Genomic DNA, 25,990 nt, shown 5'->3' with positions numbered 1-25,990 from the left:
GATCATTTGAATTACTTCTGGGGAACCTACCTTATAATAATACATCATATTTTATTAGTCAATTTATATTTTGTATTCATAATCTAAATCTGCAAAGTAACTAAATGTAATGGAGTAAAAAAGTACAATATTTGCCTCCAACATGTGGTGGCGTAGATGCATAAAGTACAATAAAATGAAAATACTCAAGTAAATGTTACTTCAGTACTATATATGAGTAGATGTACTTCATTGGATCCCACCACTGCTGAAACTGTATTCTACTCCCCTGAATTCACCCAAAAACAGCAGCAGAGCCAGACATTGTAAACATTGAGGGCTCAACCCAAAACAAAGAAAAATGTCTCATATTTCTATTTTTCAGTTATGTAACATGGGGATTTTAAGTAAACCGTAATACTTACCTTGAAATCTATCTCTACAGAAAGAAACAGTGCATTTACATGATGTTAGGAAAACTGGAAGCATTGTGTTGGTCCGACTATAACTGGACGTTTGAAATCCACGTAAACATGTTAGTCTGACTGAAACCGGACTAAACTGAATTTCTCAAAACTGGACTGACACACCTAGATAATATGATTGGAAGTCAAGCTATTCTGTCATGTAAATACCTCAGTCAGACTTAAGCTGCGCTCGATGTTCTGTGCGTGCTCCTTGTCACTGTGCCAGCCTCCCTCTGTGTTTACAGATAGGCGCTGTTGGTTACTTATGAGGGGGGAAGGGGTGCTAGATAACAGGTCAGGTATTTAAAAAATGTCTGCACTGAAGAGGGACGTGTTTTTAATATTGGCTTACATGAGGGACATACGACTTGAAAACGTAGTATTTTATATTTATTTTAAATAAAAAGTCCACCGCAACCACCCACCCATCTCTGATAAATAAAGAACAGTCCCACAACACAGGCCTGGAAGCTAAACGATGTCCTGCTGTGGATGGGGCCGTAACAAAACATATTTTAGCCACCTAAAAAAATCTGTTTGTACACCATATTTGAATCTTGTCTCCTCTTTAGCTTCCACAACATCTGATGGAGGCAGCGGTAGAGCAGCAGCTTCAGTTGAGTAAAATTACTTTTCCTTAGTGGAGTCAAGTGTGTTTGATATAACGACTTCAAATCCCCGTTGGTAAGAGTTGTTTTACAGTAAGGTAAAGCCTTGAAAATACTCTAAATATAACCCACACTTTAACTGATAATGATTGTTTTTTTTTTAGGTGGCTTAAACTAATCACTGATGGCAGAGTTTGTTCAGTGGCATTTGATTATATGTACATGACACTGCAGTTTTCTCCCCTGAAGTTATCATCAATAAACACTTAAATGTATAAATATTGCAACCCACTGAAAGAGGGCAAATCTCCACCTGCTGTGGAGGAGTCGAACATACTTCCATCAATAAATTGATTCTGGATGCTTTTAAACTGGGACAAGGACAGTAGTCCAAAAAAATAGCCTAATCAAGCTATAACCGTAACCGACTAAACTGTGCATGGAAACATACTGAAATGTGGCTGACATATATGCTACATTTAAATCCATCCTATAATAATCCCCAACAATGCAAACTAAATGTGATCTAAAATAACAGATACATAATAAAAATTTGGGGGTGGAGCCCCACAAGCCCCCCCCCCACTGCTCCATCTCTGCTCGATAATCTATCAGTTTTACCAGCTGTTAGAGGACAAAATAGTGTGTATGTTGTTAAAATAAGTTAACATCATGTGTCCATTGAGCAGCAGTGTGGAAGGACCACAGGTACCTGCTTTATGCTGTTTGCGCTTCATTTGGCATCAGTTGCCTCTCATCTGTCTCTGTCTCAACTCGCCTGTCCATCCTCTGCTCTCGTCACGACCTCGCAAGTGGTGGGGGAGGGGGGGGGGGTGGGGGGAAGAGGGGGATGGGGGGCTCCATGATGGGTGACAGTCGCAGCGACCGTGTTAGTCCAGAACTTGGTCCTATAAAAAGCAGCGCCGATCTCAGAGCCGCTCAGACTTTGTCCGCTCAGGTGCGCCCTGCTGACACAGAGATGCGCGTCATGGAGCGCACTTTCCGAGAGCAGCTCTTCTTCCTGGTGCTGTGCCTGTCTGTCCTCAAGGGAGACTCCAGATATATAGAGGTGAGTCCACTTTGTTATTATTCTCTTTTTGCAAAGATTCCGTTTATGTCAAAACTTTGGACATTCCCATTTCCTCTATTTTCTGCAGAACAACGAGATCTCAAAAGATGAATTATATTCATTTTTCAACTCGGAACTCAAGAGAGAAATACCTGAAGAATTACTGTACCGCCGACCTTTACGTAAGTTTTATGAAATGACCCTATGGTAGCTTAAAACTTGCAAAAAAGACACAACTGTGTGCAAAGTGTGTGCAAGAGAGGGAGATGGAGACACGTTTTCATTTAGGCTATTTATCTTTAATATATACTGTCTTAACCAAAATACTATAAAAATATAAACTGCCTATTTTTAATTATTTAAGTTTTAATTGATTTATATGGTAGCATTCAACATAGCCTAATTAGAGTAGAAAGGCAGAATATTGTTAAAAAAATAGATGAAAAATTGTAATTACAGTCATGTACTGCTTAAAGTATTAATAAACAGCAAAATCCCTTTTCTATATGCTTTTTTCTAGATTGTTTAATTTTTATTTTAAATAATGATCTATTCTGACTGTAGAAATACTCTGCTGTGTAACTGTCTCCCAGGTTGTCTGGACATGGTTGCAGTGGAGGGTCAGTTCACCTTCACAGCAGAGCGTCCTCAGCTCAGCTGTGCTGCTTTCTTCATGGCAGAGCCAAACGAAGTGATCAGTGTGGATTATGACAATGTAGACATCGACTGCAGGGGAGGGGACTTCATCACGGTAAAACTTGCCCACAAATAATCATTTTCTTGCTCTTATATATAAAAGCACCTCCAACCAGCTGTGAAATTGTATCTTGAAAGTGGAGCTAAAATATCAATTATAATTATAACATGTATTGTAACAGATTGCTGCCAAAATACAGCCAAATTCTAACAATAACGTGCAATTTTGACAAAATTACAGTAAAACACTAAATCTTAAGGTTGTTTGGAGCCAGTATGACTTAACATTCTACTGTAGAATGCTGTGATAAATTTAACGCAATGTACTGTTGAAGTAATTTACAGTAGTGACACTGTAAAATAAGGACCCTGGTAACATCATTCAGCAAACATCTACGATGTAACAAACTGCTGCACCAACACAGCAAAATTCTAACAGTAATGCACAATATTTCCCCAAATTACAATAAAACACTGTAAAATTTTGACGCTGTTTGGAATCAAAATTACTGTTGTAAAAATGCAGACAAATTTAACAGTAATGTACTTTTTCCCTAAAATTACAGTAAAACTGTAAATGTTGATGCTTTCTAAAGCCAATATAACCTCATGTAGTGTAGAATACTGTGATACATTTAACAGTAATATACTAATAAAGTAATTTACGGTAGTGACACCATAGAGTAATGGCAGGTTGCTGGCAATTACACATCATTCAGCAGAAATCTACACTGTAAATACACAATAAATTGCTGTAAAAAGGCAGCAAAACTCTATTGTACATTTTCTTCTAAGTACAGTTACACACTGTAATTTTGTTGCTTTTTGGAGCCCAAATTACTGCTGTAAAAATGCGGCCAAATTTTAACAGTAATGTAAACTGTTTTTCAAAATACAGTAAAACACTATACAAATTTTACATTAATGTACTTTAAGAAAAACCCCAGTAAAACACTGTAAAGCTCAATGTTTTTCAGAGCCAATTTGTCTGCTGCCAAATTTAACAACAAAGTCCATCATTTTTTTTTTTTTTTTTTACAAAATACAGTAAAACACTAACTCTTGATGCTTTTTGGAGCCAATTACTACTGACAAAATATGACCAACTTTGCACTTAGGTACTTTAAAAAAAAATAATACAGTAAAACACTGTAAATATTGATGATTTTTTTAAATCAATGTGTAAGCTGTAGAAATACCTCCAACAACATACATCTTTTTTTTTTTTTTTTTTTTTTTTTTACAAAATCCTGTTAAATGCTGAATCATGATGATTTTTGGACATAATATTACCACTGTAAAAATACAGCCAAATTTAAAATTTATGTAAAAATAATTTTTAAATACAAAAAACGCACTGTAAAAGCACTGTAAACCTTGACGGTTTGACGGTTGAAGCCAGTATCAATGCTGTAAAAATACAGCCAAATTTAACAGTACTGTACTTTTTTTTTTTTTTTTAAATTGTAAAAAAAAATAAAATCTTGATGCTTTTCAAACCCAATTTAACTTCACATTCTACATTTGAATACTATTATAACTTAAACAGTAATATGCTGTTGTAGTGACATAACAAAAAAATAACTGGCTGCGAGCAACTACAGAAGTTTACTGTAATTTCACATGGAAATTTGTCACAGTAACTCCTGTTGCATAAATGCAGCTTGTTAGGTCTGTTATTTCTATTACATAATTGTGTATATGTTGAGGAATCTCCGGTGATGAAATGGGACATTGTTTTTGTTTAGGTATTATAAAGCTTGCTTGTGTTCATGCTACCAAACTGGGGTCAGTCAACTAGCTCCACTAAGCTTGTTGATGCTTTCACATAAGGCAACTGTACATAAGCTGTTTACTTGCAAAAACATTCACCCTGGGGCGGCTTTGGCTCAATCAGAAGGTCTTGGGTTCGATCCCTGACCCTTGTGCCCAGGGGCAAGATTATGCACATCAACTTGCTCATATTTTTGAGAGTGCATGTGAGTGTTTATGTGATGAGCAGGCGGCACTTTGTGTGGTAGCCTTGACGATGTATGATGATGATGTATGAATGTATGTGTGTGAATGGTTCTTATGTTGTAAAGACTAGAAAAGTGCTATTATAAATGTAGTCCATTTACCATTCCATGGTTTTACGCTGATGCTCTTTACATGCTATATGGTCTAAACCTCAACTACTAAGTTGAATATGTTTCCAACAGAGTAAGATAAGTAAGATAAAACCGTGCAAATATCATCCTGATCTGAATCTGAACCCCCACTTCTCCCTGCCACTGTGTCCTGTGAAGGTGTTTGACGGCTGGGTGATGAAAGGTGAGAAGTTTCCCAGCTCCCAGGATCACCCGCTGCCTCTGTACGAGCGCTATGTGGATTACTGCGACACAGGTTCACTGAGGAGGAGCGTGCGCTCCTCTCAGAACGTGGCCATGGTCTTTTTCCGCATTCACAACGCCGGCAGCAGCTTCACGCTGACAGTCAGGAAACACATCAATCCTTTCCGTAAGTACATCACAATCATAGAGTAAAGTGTACACAGGCATATAAAACATGAGTGTGGTGATAATTACTGCATGGGGGGGTCAGTTTGCCATCGCTATGTTTGAGGATCAGCACCATGAACACATTAAAAATGCTGTAGACAGAAAAATTAAATTTAAGGGCCAAATTTCTTGATTAAACCAAAATCAGCGTTTCATTAACTTCATGATATGGAACTCGAATGCTGTCGACAGCGACATTTGTTTCAGTTTGAAGCTATAGTACCGTTGCATTTGGTTTCACCAACCAACTTAGTCTTGCAATAAATTGTTTGTCCTTGTTCTTTCTGTGCATATTTCACTTGCTTCACCCTGAAAATCCACCCAGAAAATCATTGTATGTAAAGTCTCTCCTCTCAACCCACAGCCTGCAATGTCATCTCCCAGTCACCAGAGGGCAGTTACACAATGGTGATCCCTCAGCAGCACAGGAACTGCAGCTTCTCCATCATATATCCAGTGGAGATCGACATCTCTGAATTCAGCCTCGGACATTACAACAACTTTCCTAAGGTAAACGAATCCTAAAAAAAATTGCCTCAGAGGGGTTTACAGCACACAACATCTCTCTGTCCTTCACCTCACCTTATTTTTACCTAAGGTTTTGCCAATACTGCTCCTAAAAATTACCCTCAGAAAATGCAACAGCAATATGTTTGTTCTTCCATAAATGTCCCCTCTGTTAAATACCATAACTCGCTTACATTTCTGAAGATTACATGCACTGAGCAAGTGATGACTTTGTCTGTGGGAGGTTGAGGGGATGATATATGGGGTGAGAACCAGACAAGACGACTGCAAAGCTGCAGACCAACAAACTACAACACCTACTGTTTTTTAGCAAGACATTGCTGCGTTGCTTTAGAAGTACACAAGTAAACAAAACAAAACTTATTACCTGTACCACCAAACATTTCTATAATCAATTTTTCATCAACAACTGATCCAATTGGATGTAAAAGTGGTGACATGTTATTCAGAACCTCGAGGTATCACCCAACTCTGCAGTTTCACTCACAGCTTTCTGCAGCATTTTAGTTTCTTTCAGCTCATTGTTTTGGATTTGTGGTCCACAAGTTAACTGTTTTGGTTCAGTCTCCAACACAAAACTTATACATACATATACAACAAGTTCCCTGCAACTTTTTTTGTTAATAAAGTCCGGTGAAAATGTATATACAAAATGAATAAATAAAAATAGCTCCCTGAGGTTCTACAAAGTAAAAATCTTACTCTTTAATATTATTTTATCAGCATGGATTAAAATAAAATGCCGATACAGATAAACTGCAAAATACCAAATATTGTCACTAGGTTATGGTGAGGAAAAGATCATTTTTCATCATTTTTTGGCTTAAAATGCCTGGTTTTGGAGGCACAATCAGACCAGGCTTTTCAGACCAAATCCTGGCCGGAAAAGAATCGATGTCTCGGTAAAAAACATCTTTCAAACCACTATCTGGAGGGAAATGCAGTGATTCTGTGTAAAGAAACAGCAGCTCTTACTGCCACTACTTCCGCTGGAGAAACAACTGTGGGTCATTTAAAAAAAAGTACGTTTGGCAGCAAAAAGCTGCTGGAGAAATAGCAATGACACCTTAACTCACAACTGGTTTTATTGTTTGTTGAATAGTGGTCTGCAACTTTGCAACCATTTCGCTTAGGTGTCACGCCAACCATCATCCCCTCCACATGACAAAGTCAGCTTATATACTGTCACTTTCCACCCAGAACACACTGCATACATAAACAATGCATGAGCAAAGCATGAGCATAGCGGAACATGCTTTTTTTTTGTGCCCATGTTAACAGGCTAGAGCAGCCACACTGCCTGCGTGAGCAAAGCTGCTCAGGAATGTCTCAGCTTACCGTTTTTTTTCCATGTGACGCATGCTTTAACGGACTGTGAAAATGGTGGCTTGATTATTACATCAACTCTACACCACCTTTTACCACAGTTTCACTGCCTTTACCTGTCACAGAAATAAGAACATACAAAAATATGTTTTACTCAATCTTGTTTCCTGTTTCCGTTTCAAATTAAAAGCCTTCTAACAATGATTCTGTCAAAAGAATCCCCTCAGCTGTTGACACGAGGCATTTTATTGTGAAATATTTGTGGGACCGTGTTGTTGACAATGCAGGAGCTTCGCTTCATAAATGAGTGGAACAAGTTTTATAAATGTGGAAATACAGTTTTCATAGCAGCAGGCAGCTCTGCAGCAGCGCCGCAGCAACAACGCTGCCAGTCTGAACCCTGCGAGCATCCAAGACACAGCAGTTCAGCAATGTCGTCGTCATGTGCTGCTCACGCATGCAGTGTGTTCCAAGTGTTAGAAAGATTAATATGAGTCAAATGAAATGCACAAATGTGATATATCCATGGTTTTAAGAAAAGCACAATGCCAACATTCCATTCAGGTGACTGAGCAGCTTTGGGAACTCAGACTTAATAAAACCAAACGCAATCTTTTCTATGTCTTAAACATATTTTTATCAGTATCTGTATCCATTTCTTCATGATTTCATTATGATCTATAATTTTCAATACCCTCACCATTACAATAATTGATGTTTCCAAGTCAATACACTGTGATTACTGAATTTCAGTAGTGTTCGCCACGTTATAAAAACATGTACTGATGTCTACAGAGGTCACTGCCCGGCTGTGCAGAATCAGGAGATTTCGTGCAGCTGCTGGGAGGAAACGGCATCGACACATCAAAGCTGCTGCCTATCACGGACCTCTGCATCACCTTTACTGGACCCAGTGAGTACACACCGACCCCCTCCCCTCCACATGATCACACTGGCTGAACTGAGACTTAATATTAATAATACTTTTCCCGCTCTCCCCTGCAGCCCACATGAAGATCGGCTGTGATAACACCGTGGTGAGGATGGTGTCCAGTGGGAAGTTTGTCAGCCGAGTGTCTTTCAGCTACAGGCTATTGGACAGCCAGGAGCTGCAGACACTTAAACTCAACAATGTGGAGGATTTCTGTTTCAATAACTGATCCAAGCAGGATCATAAAGGGAAATTTGAAAGGTTTTTATTATTATTATTATTATTTTATTTAAGAAAAACAAGATATCCATCTGGTCAATCCCTCTGATTGGACAAAATGTCTTAAATCTAAAGACAACAATATACAAGTATAGGAAAAATAAGTTATATACAGTCACAGCGATATCATATTACAGACTCCTTTTAATTTGTTTTTATTTTTCAACTCTTTTTCACTCATTCTGATTGTTGCTAAATAAAACTTTGTGTACAGTATGTGTATTTATTAAGATATTGTTATTATGTTACCAATGAGTTCACGGTCAACATTCTTGAAAAGGAATGGTGCTGAAATGAATGTTACTTGTGTTTATTTTGCTGAATGATACATGACGTGCCGAGTCATATCCTGCCACAGAGGGCAATAGGTCAAATGTTGGATATAATAAATACAAAGTGTTCATTGCCATAATGCAATTAAATTTGTATAAAAACTTTTTGTAATAAAATTATACCGCATGACAAAGCACGCAACTAGTGTTTCCTGTTTTCATTTGTATCACAGTGAGAAATGAAACGGTGCGCGGGCACACTATGACAAACACAGTCCTCAAGTATTGGGACACAGTTAATCTGAATATTAACTTTTCGAAACCGACGCAAATTTGATTTCTATCAAAAACATAGGGAAGGCAATATCAACTTACCAAGACATGGTACAAAAATTAACAAAAAATAGTTTAAAAAAGATGCAATAAATGTACCTGTAAATAAAAAACAAAAAAAAAGAAAGTAAAAAACAAACAAGAAAATTACCTTTAAAACTGCTGAATAACCGCTGTATAAAATATTTGTTATATTTTTTTCTGTAACATTAAAATATAAAATAATTATAATTTTTTATAGTTTTCCGAACATTTTTCCTTTTTTTGGATAATTTTCTAATAATCCTCATCTCTTTCCTAAAAGGGATTTTTCTGCATTTTTCTTGTCAACTTTCCCTTTTTTTTTTTTGCAAGTTTTGGGACTCTAATTGCCAAATCGGTCAAATCCCCTTTGTTGACCTGTGTTTTCGAAAGGTCTCGCTCAGGTTTCAAAGGGTCAAAGTGAGTAATGAAAGGCGTCTGATTGCAGCGCGAGAAAAGTGATGTCGATCAATTTTTGAAAAGGTTAACAAAATGTACAGATAAAAAAGTACAAATTTATAATTCTGCATCCCACAAGCACTTTATGATTCTGTAACCTAGCTCAATTTGAAGCCAGCAATATTATCTTTTATTAAGATGTAAAGCATTGTTTCCTCAAAAGTCATAAAACTTTCTACATGCAGGATATTCACACCTTCTCTGGCTTGTTGTGTTCAAAGGAATCCCCTTAAAACTACTTCTGTCTGCTCTGTTCACTGCTCCATTAAATTACTTTGAATTCATTAGTTTCAGTGGAGAAACACATATGGGAGGTATTCTGTTTGCTCCACCTTTCCAGACAGAACTGCTTCTGTTTGTTCAGGAGGGTGTTAAAGTAGAGGGACGACACTTTAAAGGTCCTGTGTGTGACATCCAGAGCATTAATATAACAGCAAACAGCTATTTATGACATAGTGAAGTAATGGCAGAGAGCCAAGTAATGCCACATCTGTATGTGCTATAATCTTAGTTTTTATTTTTGGTCCAGGTGCATGTACATGTTAGTGCATGTGTACACTGATTAGCCAATTAAAGCCACTGACAGATGGAATGAATAACATTGATCATCTTGTAACAGTGTAGTGTTCTGCTTGGAAAATTTGGGCTCAAGCATTCATGTGGATGCCATATGATGCAAACATGGTTGCGGACCTAGTACGCCCCTATGGACAGTCATAAGACTGACTGTCACGGGGAACAATATTTACACACACACAGGACCTGTATGAACTAAACTGGAGCTCCTGAAAAGTGAATATGCTGTCATTTGACTCCCATTTAGGACACTCTGGTAAGGCTTGCTTTACCTCGTTAATATGCGCTTCAAAACTGTTTTAAAATGCTAAATAATGGAATTTAAAAAATGTGATTAATCCTCTGACGCCTGGATTAACACCACTTTTCTTTTGCTGCGTTCAGAACATTCACAAGCTATTTAATCATTTAAGACATATGTGAATTGGTATGATTTGTTTAAAAAAAACATGGGGAAAAAAGGTGATGCACAACTTGTCAAGAATTCTCCCACAAATTTCAGGAAGGTAGTAAGAGGTGACAAGAAAATGTCCTCAAAGTAAGTTGGAAAAAAAGGGAGTTGGGTTGGAAAAAATACAATTATTTTAAAAAAAGAAAGAAAAATGTCAAGAAAACAATATTTATAATTACTATATTTTGATTTTTAAATTATATTAAAGAAAAAATTCATTGTTAAAAAATAAATGTAAGCAATTTTTTGGGGTCATTTTGTTTTATTACTTTACTTTTACTTCTTTCTTTTTTTTTTACGTATTTTCAGGTAATTTTATTGTAACTTTTTTTTTCTTTACTAATTTCTTACAAATTTTTGACCATGCCTTGTTCAGTTCAGCCTTCTTCCAATGTATTTAAAAATAGAATGTACCGAATGCATACATAAGATGGAAAAACAAAACCCAATTAGATAATATTAATAAAAATAAAGCTAAAAATAGTGTACAAAATGCAGAAAATTAAGGAAAATACAACATTTTAAAGAGGTGCAGCAGTGTGAAAAACTTGTGACAACTGACTGATGCATCGCCTCATGTTGCCTGTTTCTCTGCCAAAAAGTTGCACATCACAAACACAACTGATGGCCAACCAGCATCTATGTTCTGCGTCTGTGTGATAGGAAGTAACTCTCCATGCCAGCAGATGGTGATCGTCTGTTATCGTCATTCAAAAGGGGAAACCCGAAGATGGCAATGACGTAAGTAAGCACATTAACACCATAATCCAATGTTGAAAGAACAAAGCACATTTACTGTATGCCAGTGAACATACAGTGAACATACTGGAACTGCTTCAGAGCTTAGTGGCTAAAGAAAAACACCCTCCTTATATAACAAGTTTGTTTCAACCTCACTCCTCTTGACTTTTGAGTAAGCATCTTGACTATCTTTACTATGGTATTCTTTACCCAGTTTTTGTTGTTTTTTTTATACTCTTTATTTTTATTATTTATTTATTTATGTTATTTTCATTTAAATATCTTACTAGGGTTTGGGGTGTGTGGGTGGGGTGTTAGGATAAGGTGGTGTTTTTGTTTTGTTTTTTCTACCACACCACGAAGAGGGTAGGAAGGGAAAAAAACTATGGAACAAGGTAGACAAAGTATGGATAATTTTGCCTATCAGAAAGTCCAGATTCAAATATCATGCTCATTTTTTCTCGATTTGTAGAGTAACAGAGGAATTCAATACAAGCGCCATCATCACAATCAACCAGTCAGTCCAAAACACACTTCCTCTGAACAACATTTCAACTGTTCCTTAAATGAAACAACATGACTGCAACAACCTGCCATCTCCAGAACCATGCAAGGCAAAAAAAATGAGGATCTATGACTAAGTCTGCAATAAAATCCAACTACAATTGAGTAAAATTCAACTTATTTCACAAAAGTACTTGGGAAGGAAAAGGAAAATAGGAAAATTAAAGTTATTTCCATATAATTATCTTGACTTAAATAAGACTGATTAAAAATAAATGTTCTAAAACATATATTATATTTAAAATAGCTAATGGTATTGCTACTGAACTGTCATGAGTATGAAGTGTTGATGTTTTTAGAGGCAAAGCACAGAAATATGGATTGTCTTTATCCACGTAAAGCCCCTGCAGAGTGACTGACAAAGTATTGATAGTATGAACTCTCAGAAAGGCCACATTCAAATGTCACGCTTGATTTTCTCAATCTGTGGAATAACAGAGGAGCGCAATCAAACCGCCATCATCACAATCAACCTCATTCATTGACGAAAAGAACGTGAAGTGACTGCCAGACAACAGGGCCTCTTTCACACATTTAACACATTTTTCATTCTTAATATTTTTTAGAATTTTAGCTGTGTTCATGCATATGGCACACAAATTTCCAGCTCAGCTCCTATAACAAGTCTAAAATACACTGTGGAAACTAAATTGTCACATTCAGACTGTTAAGTGCAAAAATGCTCCATTGAAACCCATTCAAACTAAAATTTTTGATCCTACAGCCATCAAAGCATAAAAACACGCATTGTATTATTTCTGGTTGTCATTCTGGGCTTTTGCCTTGAAATGTTTACTATTTTCTGCCTGATGACATCATTTTTTTTTTTTTTACCATATTTGGCATATGGAGAAAACACATGCTATTTCTATTAGGTGCATTGTCACAATTAATGTTGCTGCAAATCATTGACGTATCCAATCTACTTTGCATGTAGTATATTGAAAATATTACATTTTTGTTATTGTTTTTCATCAAAAATATAGTGGCATCATGACAAAAACCTGGCATATAAAGGGTAAAAATTCAGAAAATGTATGAATATTTGATATTTATGATTAGGGCTGATGATTGTTTTAAAAAAATTACGCATTTAAAGGACCAAATCATAATAATAAATAGTATATTTCAAAGCTTGATTTTAAAAGTGCATTTTGTGTGCAGAGTGGTATGAGTGCATGTGATATTAAAGCGGGCCCTAAGGAGGTATGAAAATACACAACCAGCGTATTTAAAAAACAATAAATTACCTGACATGTACTGATAAATTAAACTTTAAATCAGGATTGTTGTCGAACTCACAATATTTACTGTATTGTTAATGTTTTAAGTCTATGCACATCAATTTGTGATATTAATTGTAAAATAAGACACAATTCCTTAACTCTCACTGCCAGTTTTAAACAAGCCTGTTATGGAATAGTCAAGTTCATGTAATTCAGTTTAAAAAAAAACAACTGAAATATTTCTGGAGGTGCCACTGTGTGTTAAGGCCATTTTAAACTGACGCACACACACAAACACACACACCATAATTACAGAGCCTTGTTAACACTTGCAGCTGTGTAACCCCTTTTCTGTAAAATGCTTTAATCCACGAGGACCATATCACATTCAATTTCCTCATCATCGGCTGAGGCTGTCTACACACGCACACGCACACACACACACACACACACACACACACAAACAGGCCAGTCCTAATGAGGGGTTATGACACAAACAGTGACGCACAAAGTGACGAAACGGGGCACCGGACAGCATGTGGGAGTTAAGAGCCTGGGGGCAGGTTTGAAAGACATTCGTCACAGGTAGCAGCTACATTTGGATGAGTGACATGAGTGAAGTCAGAAGACACTGTCCTGTGAAGAGACACTTTCCTAGGAGGAGACACCTACGATGAGACACTGTCTTGTGAGAAGACACTGTCTTATGATGAGACACTGCCCTATGATGAGTTACTGTCCTACGAGGAGACACAGTCCTATGATGAGAAGCTATACTATGATGAGCCACTGTTCTATGATAAGACACTGTCCTAGGAGGGGACATTGCACTATGATGAGACACTGTCCTGTGGTATGACACTCTCCTTTGACACACTGTCTTATCAGACACTGTCCTATAGTAACACTCTCCTATGACGCACTGTCTTATGAGACACTGTCCTGTGCCATGTTTTAGACATAAAATCATCATTTCTGATTTAGACTTGAAAGTGCAGATGAAGCAAAAAAATAAATGCTATGAGTTTGTCTGAATCCAGGCAAATTAGTATGATTAAAAAAATCACTAAGTATATAAAACAATTGTGAAAAATAAGCAGCAGCAACAATTGTGAAAAATAAGCAGCAGCAACAATTGTGAAAAATAAGCAGCAGCAAAAATAGCTGAGCTGAAGAAGAAGCCACAGCAAAGCTACAGACTAGCAGCTAACCCAGCAGCACAGCAAACACACCACAAGCTGAAGAACCAGGTAGCAACTGTGCAGCAGCAAACTACTGTATACAGCTAACCCAGGAGAACAGTTACATACACACTCTGAACCAAAGAACAAGCCAATGCAAAGCGACAGCAGCCAACCATCAGCACACCACAGCTTCACGAATGGCCCACAGGCACAGACTGTATATAAAGATGGACAACATGTCCCCACTTACCCCTGCTGTTCTTTAGTGAAGCCAAAATATCCAGGATACGGCCGCTGCCATCTTGCACTGGTGATGTAATTCAGAGCCAGATTCTGCACAGTAGCCATCTCCCGCCAAAACACCTGTCAGACCAATCAAAAGCAGCGTTACTGAATGCAAACACACAGATTGACTTTCACAGCTGTCAACCCATGGCAGAATCCCCTTTTTATACAATAAAATAACTCATTAAAACTTTATGAAACTTTATGAAAAAAATTATCACTTGAGCAAACATCAGGGTGATGAGAACTACCTTAGCTGATAAAACCATTTTTGGGAAAAATATATTTGGCCTGTACTCTGAGTTTTTAGTTTTTCCCATTCACTAACATGAAGGGGCGGGCTTTATGGCCTATACTGCAGACAGACACCAGGGGGCGATAAAGATTTTTTAAAAAGGTTTTGGCTTCACTTTTTAGGAGCTGTAATGTCGGTCATCTTTATATGCAGTCTACAGTAACTATGGTGGCATTCATGTGTGTCGAAATATAAGTCAGACTAAGGGTTGTAATAGCAGTCACACTGTAAGATGCTCATCATAAACTTCTGAAGACCATGACAACAGCTGTCCTTGAAGCCCTCTCACTGTGAGAATAAATATGTTTTGGAATTTCAATTGCAGATGTGTGAATTAAATCTGAGAGTTTTCACATGTTTAGCAAGTATTTTCTAACATGTAGAATGTGTTTAGTAAGAAACCCCTGATTTACTTAACCAGTCATTCCCTACACCAGACTTCCCTCTCAATATCCCATCACCCTTTTCTCCATCAAAAATATCTCAACCACTTCGCTTTTGCAAATTTATCACCTTTCTTGTGAGGGAGGCTTCTACTAATTTACAGGCCAATTATAATGATAAGGGGTGTAAACTCAACAGGGGTGAAAAGGGTGACATGGATGCTGTGCAGGAGGGGGGCGGAAGGTATTAATGCACCGTGGACAGCAAGGGTCAGTCAAAGAATTGCAATAAAAAATAAAACATATACACATTATAATATTTCATAATCACCCCCACTTCCAGGCTAATTTTTCATTTTTTCATTTTGTCATTTTTTGCCATTTCTTTACTCATTTTTTTTGCAATATGCTGGATATTTCTTTCCTTTTCTCTTTTCAGTGTCTCCCATCATGTGTGCATGTGATGGGAGACACTGAAAACTCATGTGCAAGTATTTTGTCTTAACCCTTTGGAACCTGAACAGTGAGAATCTTAGCATAGAATAACCCAACAATAAGCCAGATATTAGTAAAGAATTACCCAAAAAGCATGAAAAAACAAGAAAATGACCTCAAGAGAGTGCTAAAAGACAAGACAAGAAGACATATATACATTATATCTCATAATCCCCCCGCTTCCAGGCTAATCATTTTATGACACCTTTTACTCTTTTTTTTTTGCTGGATATTTCTTTTCCTTTTTCTTTTCAGTCTCCATCATCATGTGTGCACATGAAAACTCATGTGCAAGTATTTTGTCCTAACTCTTTGGAACATGAATAATGAGAGTAAAATAACCTAAAAAAAACAAATAGTATTAAAAAATACTTGAAAATAAGCATGAAAAAACAAGAATATGCTAAAAAAATAAAATATATATATACATTATAATATCTTATAATCCCCCCACACATACACACCACCTAAAAGTCTTTATCGGCTTTTACATTTTTTTTTTTTTTTTGTTTTTGCCGTGTTGCCTATTTAAGATTTTCCCCAAACTTTTGGGGAAAAAATTCTCAGGTTTCAGATGTCTATATACCCATGAAAGGCATTTGGACGCAGCACCTGGATGTTAAAGGGTTAAGCATTTCTCGATTGCCAGTTATTTCCCCTCACACTAACAGGACGTCCTGGTGATTGAGATCACTATCAGAGATGCTCATGACATGAGTCAAACTCTGCCATCGGCAGGAAAAGTCTCCTCTGCTGAGAGACACTTCCTGAACATGACGCGTACTCACAGGAAACAAAGGGACAGTTATTTTGAGGAGTGAAAGTGGAGGGCGAGAAAACACCACATCCACATTCAAAATAATCAAATGACACTTATGATTGATTGCAACCTTTTTAAAAACGGAATAAAAAAGCATAATTACTGCATGGCATCTTCCCATGGGAGACAGGGTTATTATCCTGCTCCATTACAGCCAATCACAGACAGATTGCATTGTAACGGCGAGAGTTTGTGCGAGCACCATCTGTGCGCATAAAAGCACCACATTTTATTTTGGTTTCTGTAATTTTCCTCCACGTCATAGCTGAGAATGTCATCGCAAATTAACTGTTTGTGGATTCTGGGAAAAGGGACGCAGGGAGGAAAACCCTCAGAAAAAGCAGCTTGAGTGCACACTTTCGTCCTCCCCAAGGTGACAAGATCAGCGTTTCTGCTTGAGGGGAAGACGCATCCGTGTGACCGGCTGATGCTGCTGGACCCAGGTGGTCCGTGCGTACTGGGATTGCCACGTGTCATTGAGACATGGTTCGCAGTCGTTTCCCAAAAGCACAGTCCTCTCTCTCTCTTCTCTCTTTCTCACCTTTTGAGATGTCCACAGTGTAAAAGCTGAATGACAGTACACATACTCTTACACACTCAAGCACGCACTTTATTTCCATTTTATGCTGCTATCTGCGTCTACTCCACCACATTTTAGAGAATATTTTTTTTACTCTGTGACATTTGTGACAGCTGTAGTTACTCGTTACTTTTAGATTATATTAAAAAAATACACTAGATTTTCTTGTTTTTGGCTTGTAACCCTTTACAAAAAAGTAGTTGTGGCTGCTTGCTGCATTGGTTAAAATCTCTTATGCACATGGAGACAAATTTAACATTTTATTTTTTTTTCATTTTTTTCATCAGTGTTTAAATCCAAATCACCAAAAACTTTCTTACTACTGTATTGTACTTTATTTTAGGACTGTACTTACATGGATAATAAAAGCATAAAAAATGATCAGACATATGCCTAAATCCAAATTTGAAATACTGTCATTGTAGTTTTTTCACAGTTTCCTGAAGGTTGATTTGGGCGTGGTTATCCCTGACCCATATCATGCAATATGGAGAAAGCCAATCAAAAATCTCAGTTGATACTAATTTAACATACCATATTGAAATCCCTCAATGCTCCTGTCAATTATACCTGCCAACATTTTGCTGTGAGAAAGAGAGTTTGCCGTGAGTGTTTGCTATAGTTAGCATGTTTGCTAATGTCGTTTTTGCCACCGTGTTCTATGCTACAGTCAGCCTGACACAGCATGCAAAACGCCTGGTATTTGCTGACAAGGCAAGTGGCTAGAAACGGGAAGACCTCGCACCTAGTGGACAGAAATTTCAAACCATGTGTCCTCTTTTTGGGAGCTGTTTCATCCATTTTCAGTTGCAAAGCTATCAGAGCCTAGTATTGGCGCCGCCTGGAGCGTGAACATGCACAGTGACCAGTGCCGCATGGCACGTCAGGCATGGTTGTTCGGTTTGGGTCCCTATCATACATCCACGACACATATTCACAGTCTGGACATATCACAGAAACTGTGAAATACCCATGTGAGTCATAGCACTATGTAATCAGGAGATTAGCAAGAGAGACTACCAATCTGAAGCAGGAGAAAGGGTTAAATAAAAGGAGACTACCACATAAATCAGGAGTGTTGGCGGGTATGTTTCAATGGAGTACGTTCGGACGCTTGGAGCAGGACCGCTCTTCTTCGAAAACACTCACTCTGAGTGCCGGAGCGCACTCTGGCACAAACTGGACCGTAAATTCAGAGTGCTGTTGGAATGCACTCTGTCTGGGGAGAAAAAGCGGCAAAGCACCGAGAGAATGTGTAATAAACTTAACCGTTTGTTAATTCATGGAGAAACAGAATCCTCCGAGGCTTCAAACAACAGCTCTCTCATGTCAGTGCAGAGCATCAGATTGGATTTACAAATGCTGCCAGAGTCAGTGCGCTGGAACAGATAGAGCTGTACCACGCCGACTCTGCTTTGCTCCATGACGACAGTCATGGAGACGAGAGACTGCTGACAAAGGTGGGATCCAAGGAGGTGTCAATCAAAACCTGACCTGCCACGCCCACACAGTCTGGAGAAATGATGTTACCCTTAAAATGAGCTGCTTTCAACTCGCTTCACTAATAGTTGGGAACATTTATTTTCACTCATATTGTAGACACGTCATGAGACACTCAACTTTGATATTAGCTACAGAGTTATGTTTACATTTTTATCTGTATTGTGGCATCAGCTCACCGGCAACGTGATGGAGCTGAGAATTGTTGAATATATTCCATCGAACTGTTCAAGTTGGGTTTTTTTGTATGGTTTTTCCAGTGATATCTGCCGTGTTAGGAGATCTAAACATGGTGAGATATTGACCTTTTTACTGTTACTCCAGTTAAATAATAGTGGAGTATTTTTTTTTACATTGTTGTTTTCCACCAATTCACATATTGCATCAGCACTTGCATCAAATAACCAATCGAGAAAGAGCCACTTATTCCATTATGCAGGCAATATAGTGCTGTTTATTCATGGTAACTTCATGGTTTGTTTTTACTTGTAGTTGTGATTTATTTTACCATGTAAGTGGTCATATTAAAGAGGAGATGGGTGTGTATTTTAAAATGTTTTTTTTAAATATATTTTCAGTATCTCAGGAAAGAAAAAAATATATGACAAGATTTTCTCATGCAAAACAATATATTGAAAAGCAACACGTTACAGACACAGCAAAAATAAATCTGTTATTACTGTGAGCCTGTGCATTTTTCCATGACTTGAGCTTTGCACCAACATGAAGGAAAAAGTGTTCCTCCTTGGGGAGCATTGACTGACAGCCAGAGGGACAAGGGACAAAATGTTTCCTATTTTGACATTTATATTAGCGCAGGGAACGTCTCAGCTGGGACAAAAGAAAAGATGACAAAGGATTTAAATACATTTTTTTTGTTGACAAAGGTGTCTTTTTAAAGGTTAATGCTATTCAATTAACTGACTAACTCAGGAATGACCTGAACATACTGTTGCGTCTTTCACTATATGCACAAAACTAGAGAAGAGTTCTTACTGTCATGCACCAAATTTGGAATACATACAGCTCAAAATACGACAAAAAAAGACGACAACAACATAGCTTTTTTTGATATTTCTTGTTTCAAACATCATTCTAATATAAAACTCATATTTTGACATTCAATGTGAGATCACAAAGTCATTGTTTAACAGCTCCAGGCTGAAAATTTGTCTTTTTTTATATATATATGTGACAATAGGACAGTGTCTACATTATATTACATTCACAATCCTATACAGTGCCAAATGCTAGTACAAATTAGGGGTCGACAGATTATTGGCCTGGCCGATTATCTGAGCTGATATTGGCATTTTGCAGATTATCTGTGTTGGCGTTTTATTTTAATGATCGCTGTTAAAATTAATTATTCAAAAAAGTGTATGAATTACACTCAGCCAACTCCAGGGAAGGCAGTCTGAAACACATGCAAAGAAAGTGTCAGCATGGGAGGAACTTTTACTTTGTAAAACCTCAGAGAGCTATTTTTATTTTTTTCATTTTTATTTAAACTTCTACTGAGCTTTATAAAAAAAAAGTTGCTGGGAACTTGTACATGATGTCGAAAGTTTCAGTTTTGATTAAACATTTGCTAAAGGCATTCAAACAAAGTTTTGTGTTGGAGTTTGATATATTCCACATTCTAAATTTGGCAAAAAAGGCAATGAGTAACTTGGTAAGAAATCTCTAAATGCACATCGGTTCCAAATATCAATTATCAGTCTCATTAAATACCGATGATCAGTATCGGTCCTGAAAAAACAACATCTACCGCAATATTGGTCGACCCCCAGTACAAATTATATTAAATTACACTGATGGGACATTTTTGGATGTTTTTAATGATCTTAAAGATTTACAGCTGGTTTCCCACAGACGTCTACTTGTTTTTTTTCTTTTGCTCTTGGAAGAAGTCATTGCAGGCAACAGTCAGGGCTGCCACCAACACGACAAACTCATTAAAATCCACCTCGTTGTCTTTGTTAGAGTCCAGGTCGTTCATGATTTTCTCCACCAGCATCGGATCCTTCTGTGACTATAAATCAGGAAAAAAAGAATATTATTCCAACATACAATTAATTTAATTAATTTTTTTTTTATAGTTTTCAGTTTCACAGTTATTCTCCTGTATAAATTGGACGTGTAAGCCGAGAGTATCGACGCTTCAGGTCCCTGTTTGAGCAATTAAAAGTACCTTTACCACATATTAGATTTAGTGATGATAGAAAATATCATTCTGTCCGTGTAGTGTAGGATGAGTAACAGTCATTTGATTGTTATTGGAGCTTCGTATTGACTCAAGGCAAAAGCTGCCATGCATGTCTGGTGGAGAGCAGAGTGATGTCGCTGCTAAATGAGCCATGAGCAGTTGATCACACCCAACATTTATTGCTTTTGCTCATTTCCTCAAGGATGAAGAAACAAGATTGACAACAAGGCTTTCCTTTTACACCCTCAAACCTCTGAGGCACCGCTGATCTTTACCCTGTGCAACTCATTAAAGTCTACATTTCCAGAAAAGGTTGAAATTAAAAATCCACTTTGAATAAGGGCAACAACTCATGATATTTTTGCTATTAGAAAAATATCACCTCAGCTCTGCCGCGATTTTTTTTAATATGGACTCAGACTCAGAGCTACATTTGAGCATAGTGCATTAAAGCTTGACGAAATCATGATATTTTTGACCAAATACCTTGATATTGTAAATATATTGTGGGACTGGCTATTGGTGCTTTCACAAACTAGATTATTTATATATTGATATTCATACAATGAGATTAATGATACATCTGATAACCATAAGTAATGAGGATATAATGAGTAAGTGGGTTAAAGCAAATAATACAACAGCTTGAACTGTTTGTTACCAGCTGAAATACAAGGAGGATTGGTGCAGAGACTTAAGGCGTAGTGAAGCAGGACTTTTTACCTGCTGCACAGACTTTTTGTGTGATAGCTGCCAGCTTCACTATGTATTTAGTTTTGCCCAGTTATAATGCAGTTGGTTATGTAGGGTTTGATATCCTAAGCTATATTAACTAGTACTAAATTAATTTACTGGATTGTTTTAACAACAGAATGCATTTATTTGATTGATCTATTTTAACCATTTGAAACCTTTGTAAATTGGCTTAATTTCTTTCAAAACATGGGAAAACGGCAGTAATCAAATTATGAAGAAATTACTATTAAATTGGTACTAAAATCAAACAAAAATCTAAAAAAAGGTTAAAAAAATACCTAAACATTTGATGGGAAAAAAAAGAATTAACAAAAAAAATATGGAAAAGGCCTGAAAAGAGTCCTATAATAATAATATAAATATAGTGTGGTTTTTGACACATCTTTTATGAAAATCATTTTTCAAAAGCTACTATTTTCAGTTCTTGTCAAGTTGCTCAGTGCCTTTTTACCATGTTTCCATAAGAAAGCAAACCAATTTGGTCAAATTCCAAAAGTTTAAATGCTTGTGAAGTTGTCTGAATGCAAGGTTGGCCTGCAGCTTTGCACTGCCTCTGATACCATGGTACAATTCATATTTAGAATTTTAAAGTTTTTACTTGTTGGAGGGCCGTGGAGCCAAACACAGAAAAGATAAATAGACCAGCTACACAAAATTAACGACAAGCAGTGCAATGCCTGCACATGCAAGCGCAGTTTCTGTGGTCAGTTTAGCAGCTACAGTAGATTATAATGAATGTGCCCGTTGTTTAATGTATTTTGGCCGTGGGATCGGAAAATTGTATCACTTTACTTTAGTGCAACCTTAAAACCAGAAAAAGACAACACTTCTGATATTACAATAACCTAAATCTAAGATTGTGTCTAGCTTCAGATCAAAGTTTTGCTATTATTTGCAGACCTAAAGCTCGTGTTAAAAATTAATGACAACAGCTAAAAAAAATCATGCATTTCTTATCAGTAAACACATTCCTATTAAGAATTCCTAACACAAACTATTTATAAATATATTGGTTAGATTTACTTTAAAATTTGACTTTAACGCTTCCTCCTTCCCACTACAACAAAGTCTACCACAACACCACAGTAATGACACAATAAGTTTGTTTTTTGTTTTTGTTTTATCTTGTATCCGATTCAATTTAGGGACCTGCCATCAATGTAAGACAATGATCAGACATTGGAAACTTGGAGAACTTCAAAATAAAGTAATATCTTTTTTAAAAATGTATTATTATGAGGCTTTCTTGCCTTTACTTTTTACTGTATATTCCTACATATATTCCCAATAACATGATCCATGAGTCAATATTACTTATCACAAAGTTTGTATCTATTCAGCTAAATCGATGTCATATTTTGTTTAATCTTGGAATTTCCAGCTCAGCTCCTACAATAGGTCTAAAATACACTGTGGAAACTAAACTGTTACATTCTTACTGTTAAGTTCAAACTACAATTTTTGATCCCACAGCCATCAAAGCATAAAAACATGCATTGTGTTACTTCACTGTGCCATTCAGGGCTTTTGGCTTGGAATTTGTTATTTTTACTATTTTCCACCCGATAACGCTTTTTTTTTTTTTTTTAAACCATATCTGGCATATGGAGAAAACACATGCTATTTCCACCAGGTGCACTGTCACAATCAGTGTTGCTGCAAATCACTGACATACCCCAGACTGTTTCATTTTTGTGTTTTGTTTTGTTTTTCATCTGAAAACATAGTGGCATCATGACAAAAAAAATTGCATTTAAAAGGGTTATAATTCTGAAAATTAATGAATATTTGATATTTATGATTAGGATTGATGTTGGTTAAATATAAACTCAATTAAAGTAGAAAATCATATTCATGTATAATGTTTTTTGTAGCCTGATTTGAAAAGCGCATTTTGTGTGCAGTGTGATATGAGTATATGACTGAAGAAAAAATTAGGATGATTAGGACTGATGTTGGTTAAACATAAATAAATAAATAATATTAATGTATAATATTTTGTAAAGCTTGATTTTTAAATGTGCATTTTGTGCACAGAGCAATACGAGTGTGTGTAATATTTAAGTGGGCCCTACTGGGTTAAAAGCAAAGGAAAATCAAAAAGAAGGGGCTTCGGACATGTCCTGTCCCTTACAGCCTTCGTTTCCACTGATGTCTGATGTTTCAGATTGTGGAGCTTTTTTTTAATATCATCCTCTATGTATACAGTCATTTATCAAGCCTCAGAGTGAAAGTGTCAGTCTTTCCTGTCAGACGAGAGTGAGGGTGAATGTTTGGCTGGGGCTGCGTCTATACTCAGAGGTGACTACAGCCCGGGGGGATGTGATGACATCATGGGAGTGTCTATATTTGGAGGCGATATGGGCCACTGATGATGATGTGTGAGCACCTGAGGCTTCCCGTCCGGATGAGGGAGGACGACAAGTGAAAGGAAAGAAAGATATCTGAAGGTGTCGGTGGTTTGACTCTCAGGCCTCGGCCCGTTAACGCGTTGGTCTCAATCATTTGAAATCGCAGGCTCGTACACGGTGCTATCGCATGGACTCAGGGGCCGGGGCTTATCTGAAACGACCTCATTTATCTCCCTCTCCACATCCTTTATTTCACAGGGTGCTGTGATGTGGTGTGATGTGAGAGGCACCAGCAGTTACACTCTGACAGCAGGAGAGCGATCAATGAGAAAAGCATTTCCTCAAACAAGGTCAGAATGCTCTTCTGTAAACCATCTGAAAACATGCTAATCTAATTTTACTGTTCAGCAAGTCAGGCCCCAGCAGTAGCAAAGATCCATAATTAGTGAATTCCCATAATTACTCTTGGTCATAATAGATTCACTGAGGAAATAAGGGAGATGTAAAGGTCACACTTTGGTGCACCAACACATTCCCAATCAGGGGCGATTCCTAACTCTTTAGCTCTTGCCTACTTACACATTCATTACAACAGCTTAATGGTGTTTAACTTATTTTCATCATTTCAGCATTACATAGTGTATGCATGATTGTTTTTTTATGTAAATTTTGTTTCTAAATATGAAGGACATTGAGACATTTTTTTGTAATGAAATGTGTTTCATAAATAAAGTTGCCTTGCATTAACCCTTAAAAAGTAAGCAAATTGGCTTGGTTTCTTTCAAAAACATTAGAAGGCATGAGTAACTGACTAACTGATTTGTAAATTTTTTCTCCATGACGCAACATCTTCTATTTGATTTATTTAAGCAAAAAACAACACAATCATAATGAGGCAATGCCTTCTTTACCGTGAGGAAGTCAGTGAGCTCGCTGTTGAGGAGTTCCTTTAACTCGCCCTTGTTGAGCTTGTACTTGTCTCCGTCGTTTCCAGAGTAGTTGTAGAAAACCGTTATCAGCGCATCCATCGCACCTTCGAGCTGGCTCGGCATTCTGCTGGAAGGATGACAACTCTCACAGCTTCCTGGCAATGAAAATGGTTCATAATTTATAACACATATTATCTAATAACACTAGGTGTAAGAAAGAGAATCTTGTCGATGAGAGAGGTGCTCTTACCTGGTTCAAGTTAGAATCCCAAATGTGCCGCGAGACACTGCAGCACAGCTTGTTTATTAGGAAATGAGGAGACGCTAAGTAAGCCTTCCTCTATCTTTGTGCCGATAATTAATTCCACAGGTGAGACGCCCATGGTAACGGTCTTTCTTTCCAGGTTTTAATCAAGGCTGGAAAACAAAACATGTACCAGTGTAACCCTGGAGCCCCCAGTGGAGTTCATCAGATCCTGGGCCAAGAATGGGCCTTCACACATGTGTCTGCATCACGCAACATCCCTGGAGTGACTCCAGCACTCTGCAATACTTCACCGAAGGAGGACGGGTTACCTTTAAAACCTGAGCAAAGTGATTTCTTTAAAAAACAAGGGGAGGAAGCAAAGAGCATCGAAAGAAGAAATGAGCCCAAAAATTTGCAAGAAATTAGTCAAACATACAAGAAGATTACTTAAAGATAAGTAAAAATAAAGAAATACTTTTTTTAAATACAAATTTAAAAAAGGTACTGACATGGAAAAAGTATTAAGCATGTAATATGATAGCTATAAGCTGTAAATAATTTCTCCTTTAGCTTTGTTCTTTTTTTACATTTTCACCTCGCTTTTTAAAAATTATTTTGTAAAATCTATTAATTTCTTACAATTTTTGGAACATTTCTTACCAAGTTGCTCATTGCTTTCTTCATCGTGTTTTTGAAAGAAATTAAACCAATTTGAGTTCAAAGAGTTAATACTTTTGCCTGAAAATTGCCTGAAAATCAGCACACAAAAAAAAGTTTAAAATGTGCTTTGAAAGTTGTAATAACTCTGTAACATGATTTACAGAGATCTCCAGCTACATAATTTTACAAATTTTTACATATGTAATTATTATAATTCTGCATATAGTTTT

At 37.0% G+C, this 25,990-nt stretch overlaps 2 protein-coding genes across 2 annotated transcripts; one reads left to right on the top strand and one right to left on the bottom strand.

Annotated features, from left to right (window-relative positions):
* The first annotated feature begins 2,022 nt into the window (after positions 1–2,022).
* On the top strand, positions 2,023–8,373 carry LOC121960161 (corticotropin releasing hormone binding protein). Its single transcript, XM_042509765.1, has 7 exons — positions 2,023–2,123; positions 2,212–2,305; positions 2,717–2,874; positions 5,108–5,318; positions 5,724–5,869; positions 8,009–8,126; positions 8,219–8,373. Exons 1-7 carry the CDS (start codon positions 2,034–2,036, stop codon positions 8,371–8,373), a joined length of 972 nt encoding a protein of 323 aa, XP_042365699.1. The 5' UTR covers positions 2,023–2,033.
* Positions 8,374–20,408: 12,035 nt separating this feature from the next.
* s100z (S100 calcium binding protein Z) lies at positions 20,409–24,976 on the bottom strand. Its single transcript, XM_042509500.1, has 2 exons — positions 24,836–24,976; positions 20,409–20,643 (listed from the first exon to the last, which is right to left on the bottom strand). The coding sequence occupies exons 1-2, from the start codon at positions 24,974–24,976 to the stop codon at positions 20,488–20,490; spliced, it is 297 nt and encodes a 98-aa protein (XP_042365434.1). The 3' UTR covers positions 20,409–20,487.
* Positions 24,977–25,990: the final 1,014 nt, after the last annotated feature.

The sequence above is a fragment of the Plectropomus leopardus genome, chromosome 20 (assembly GCF_008729295.1).
Source record: "Plectropomus leopardus isolate mb chromosome 20, YSFRI_Pleo_2.0, whole genome shotgun sequence".
NCBI classification, from domain to species: domain Eukaryota; kingdom Metazoa; phylum Chordata; class Actinopteri; order Perciformes; family Serranidae; genus Plectropomus; species Plectropomus leopardus.
This window is presented reverse-complemented; position numbering and strand designations above follow the sequence as displayed.

What these genes read in the sequence shown, in the direction of transcription:
- LOC121960161 (XM_042509765.1), top strand. Translation starts at nt 2,034, where the DNA reads ATGCGCGTCATGGAGCGCACTTTCCGAGAGCAGCTCTTCTTCCTGGTG. An exon ending in GGGGAGGGGACTTCATCACG is followed by an intron (nt 2,875 to 5,107) that starts GTAAAACTTGCC and finishes TGTCCTGTGAAG; the next exon opens with GTGTTTGACGGCTGGGTGAT. An exon ending in ATTACAACAACTTTCCTAAG is followed by an intron (nt 5,870 to 8,008) that starts GTAAACGAATCC and finishes TGATGTCTACAG; the next exon opens with AGGTCACTGCCCGGCTGTGC.
- s100z (XM_042509500.1), bottom strand. Translation starts at nt 24,976, where the DNA reads ATGCCGAGCCAGCTCGAAGGTGCGATGGATGCGCTGATAACGGTTTTC. An exon ending in AGCTCACTGACTTCCTCACG is followed by an intron (nt 20,644 to 24,835) that starts GTAAAGAAGGCA and finishes CCTGATTTATAG; the next exon opens with TCACAGAAGGATCCGATGCT.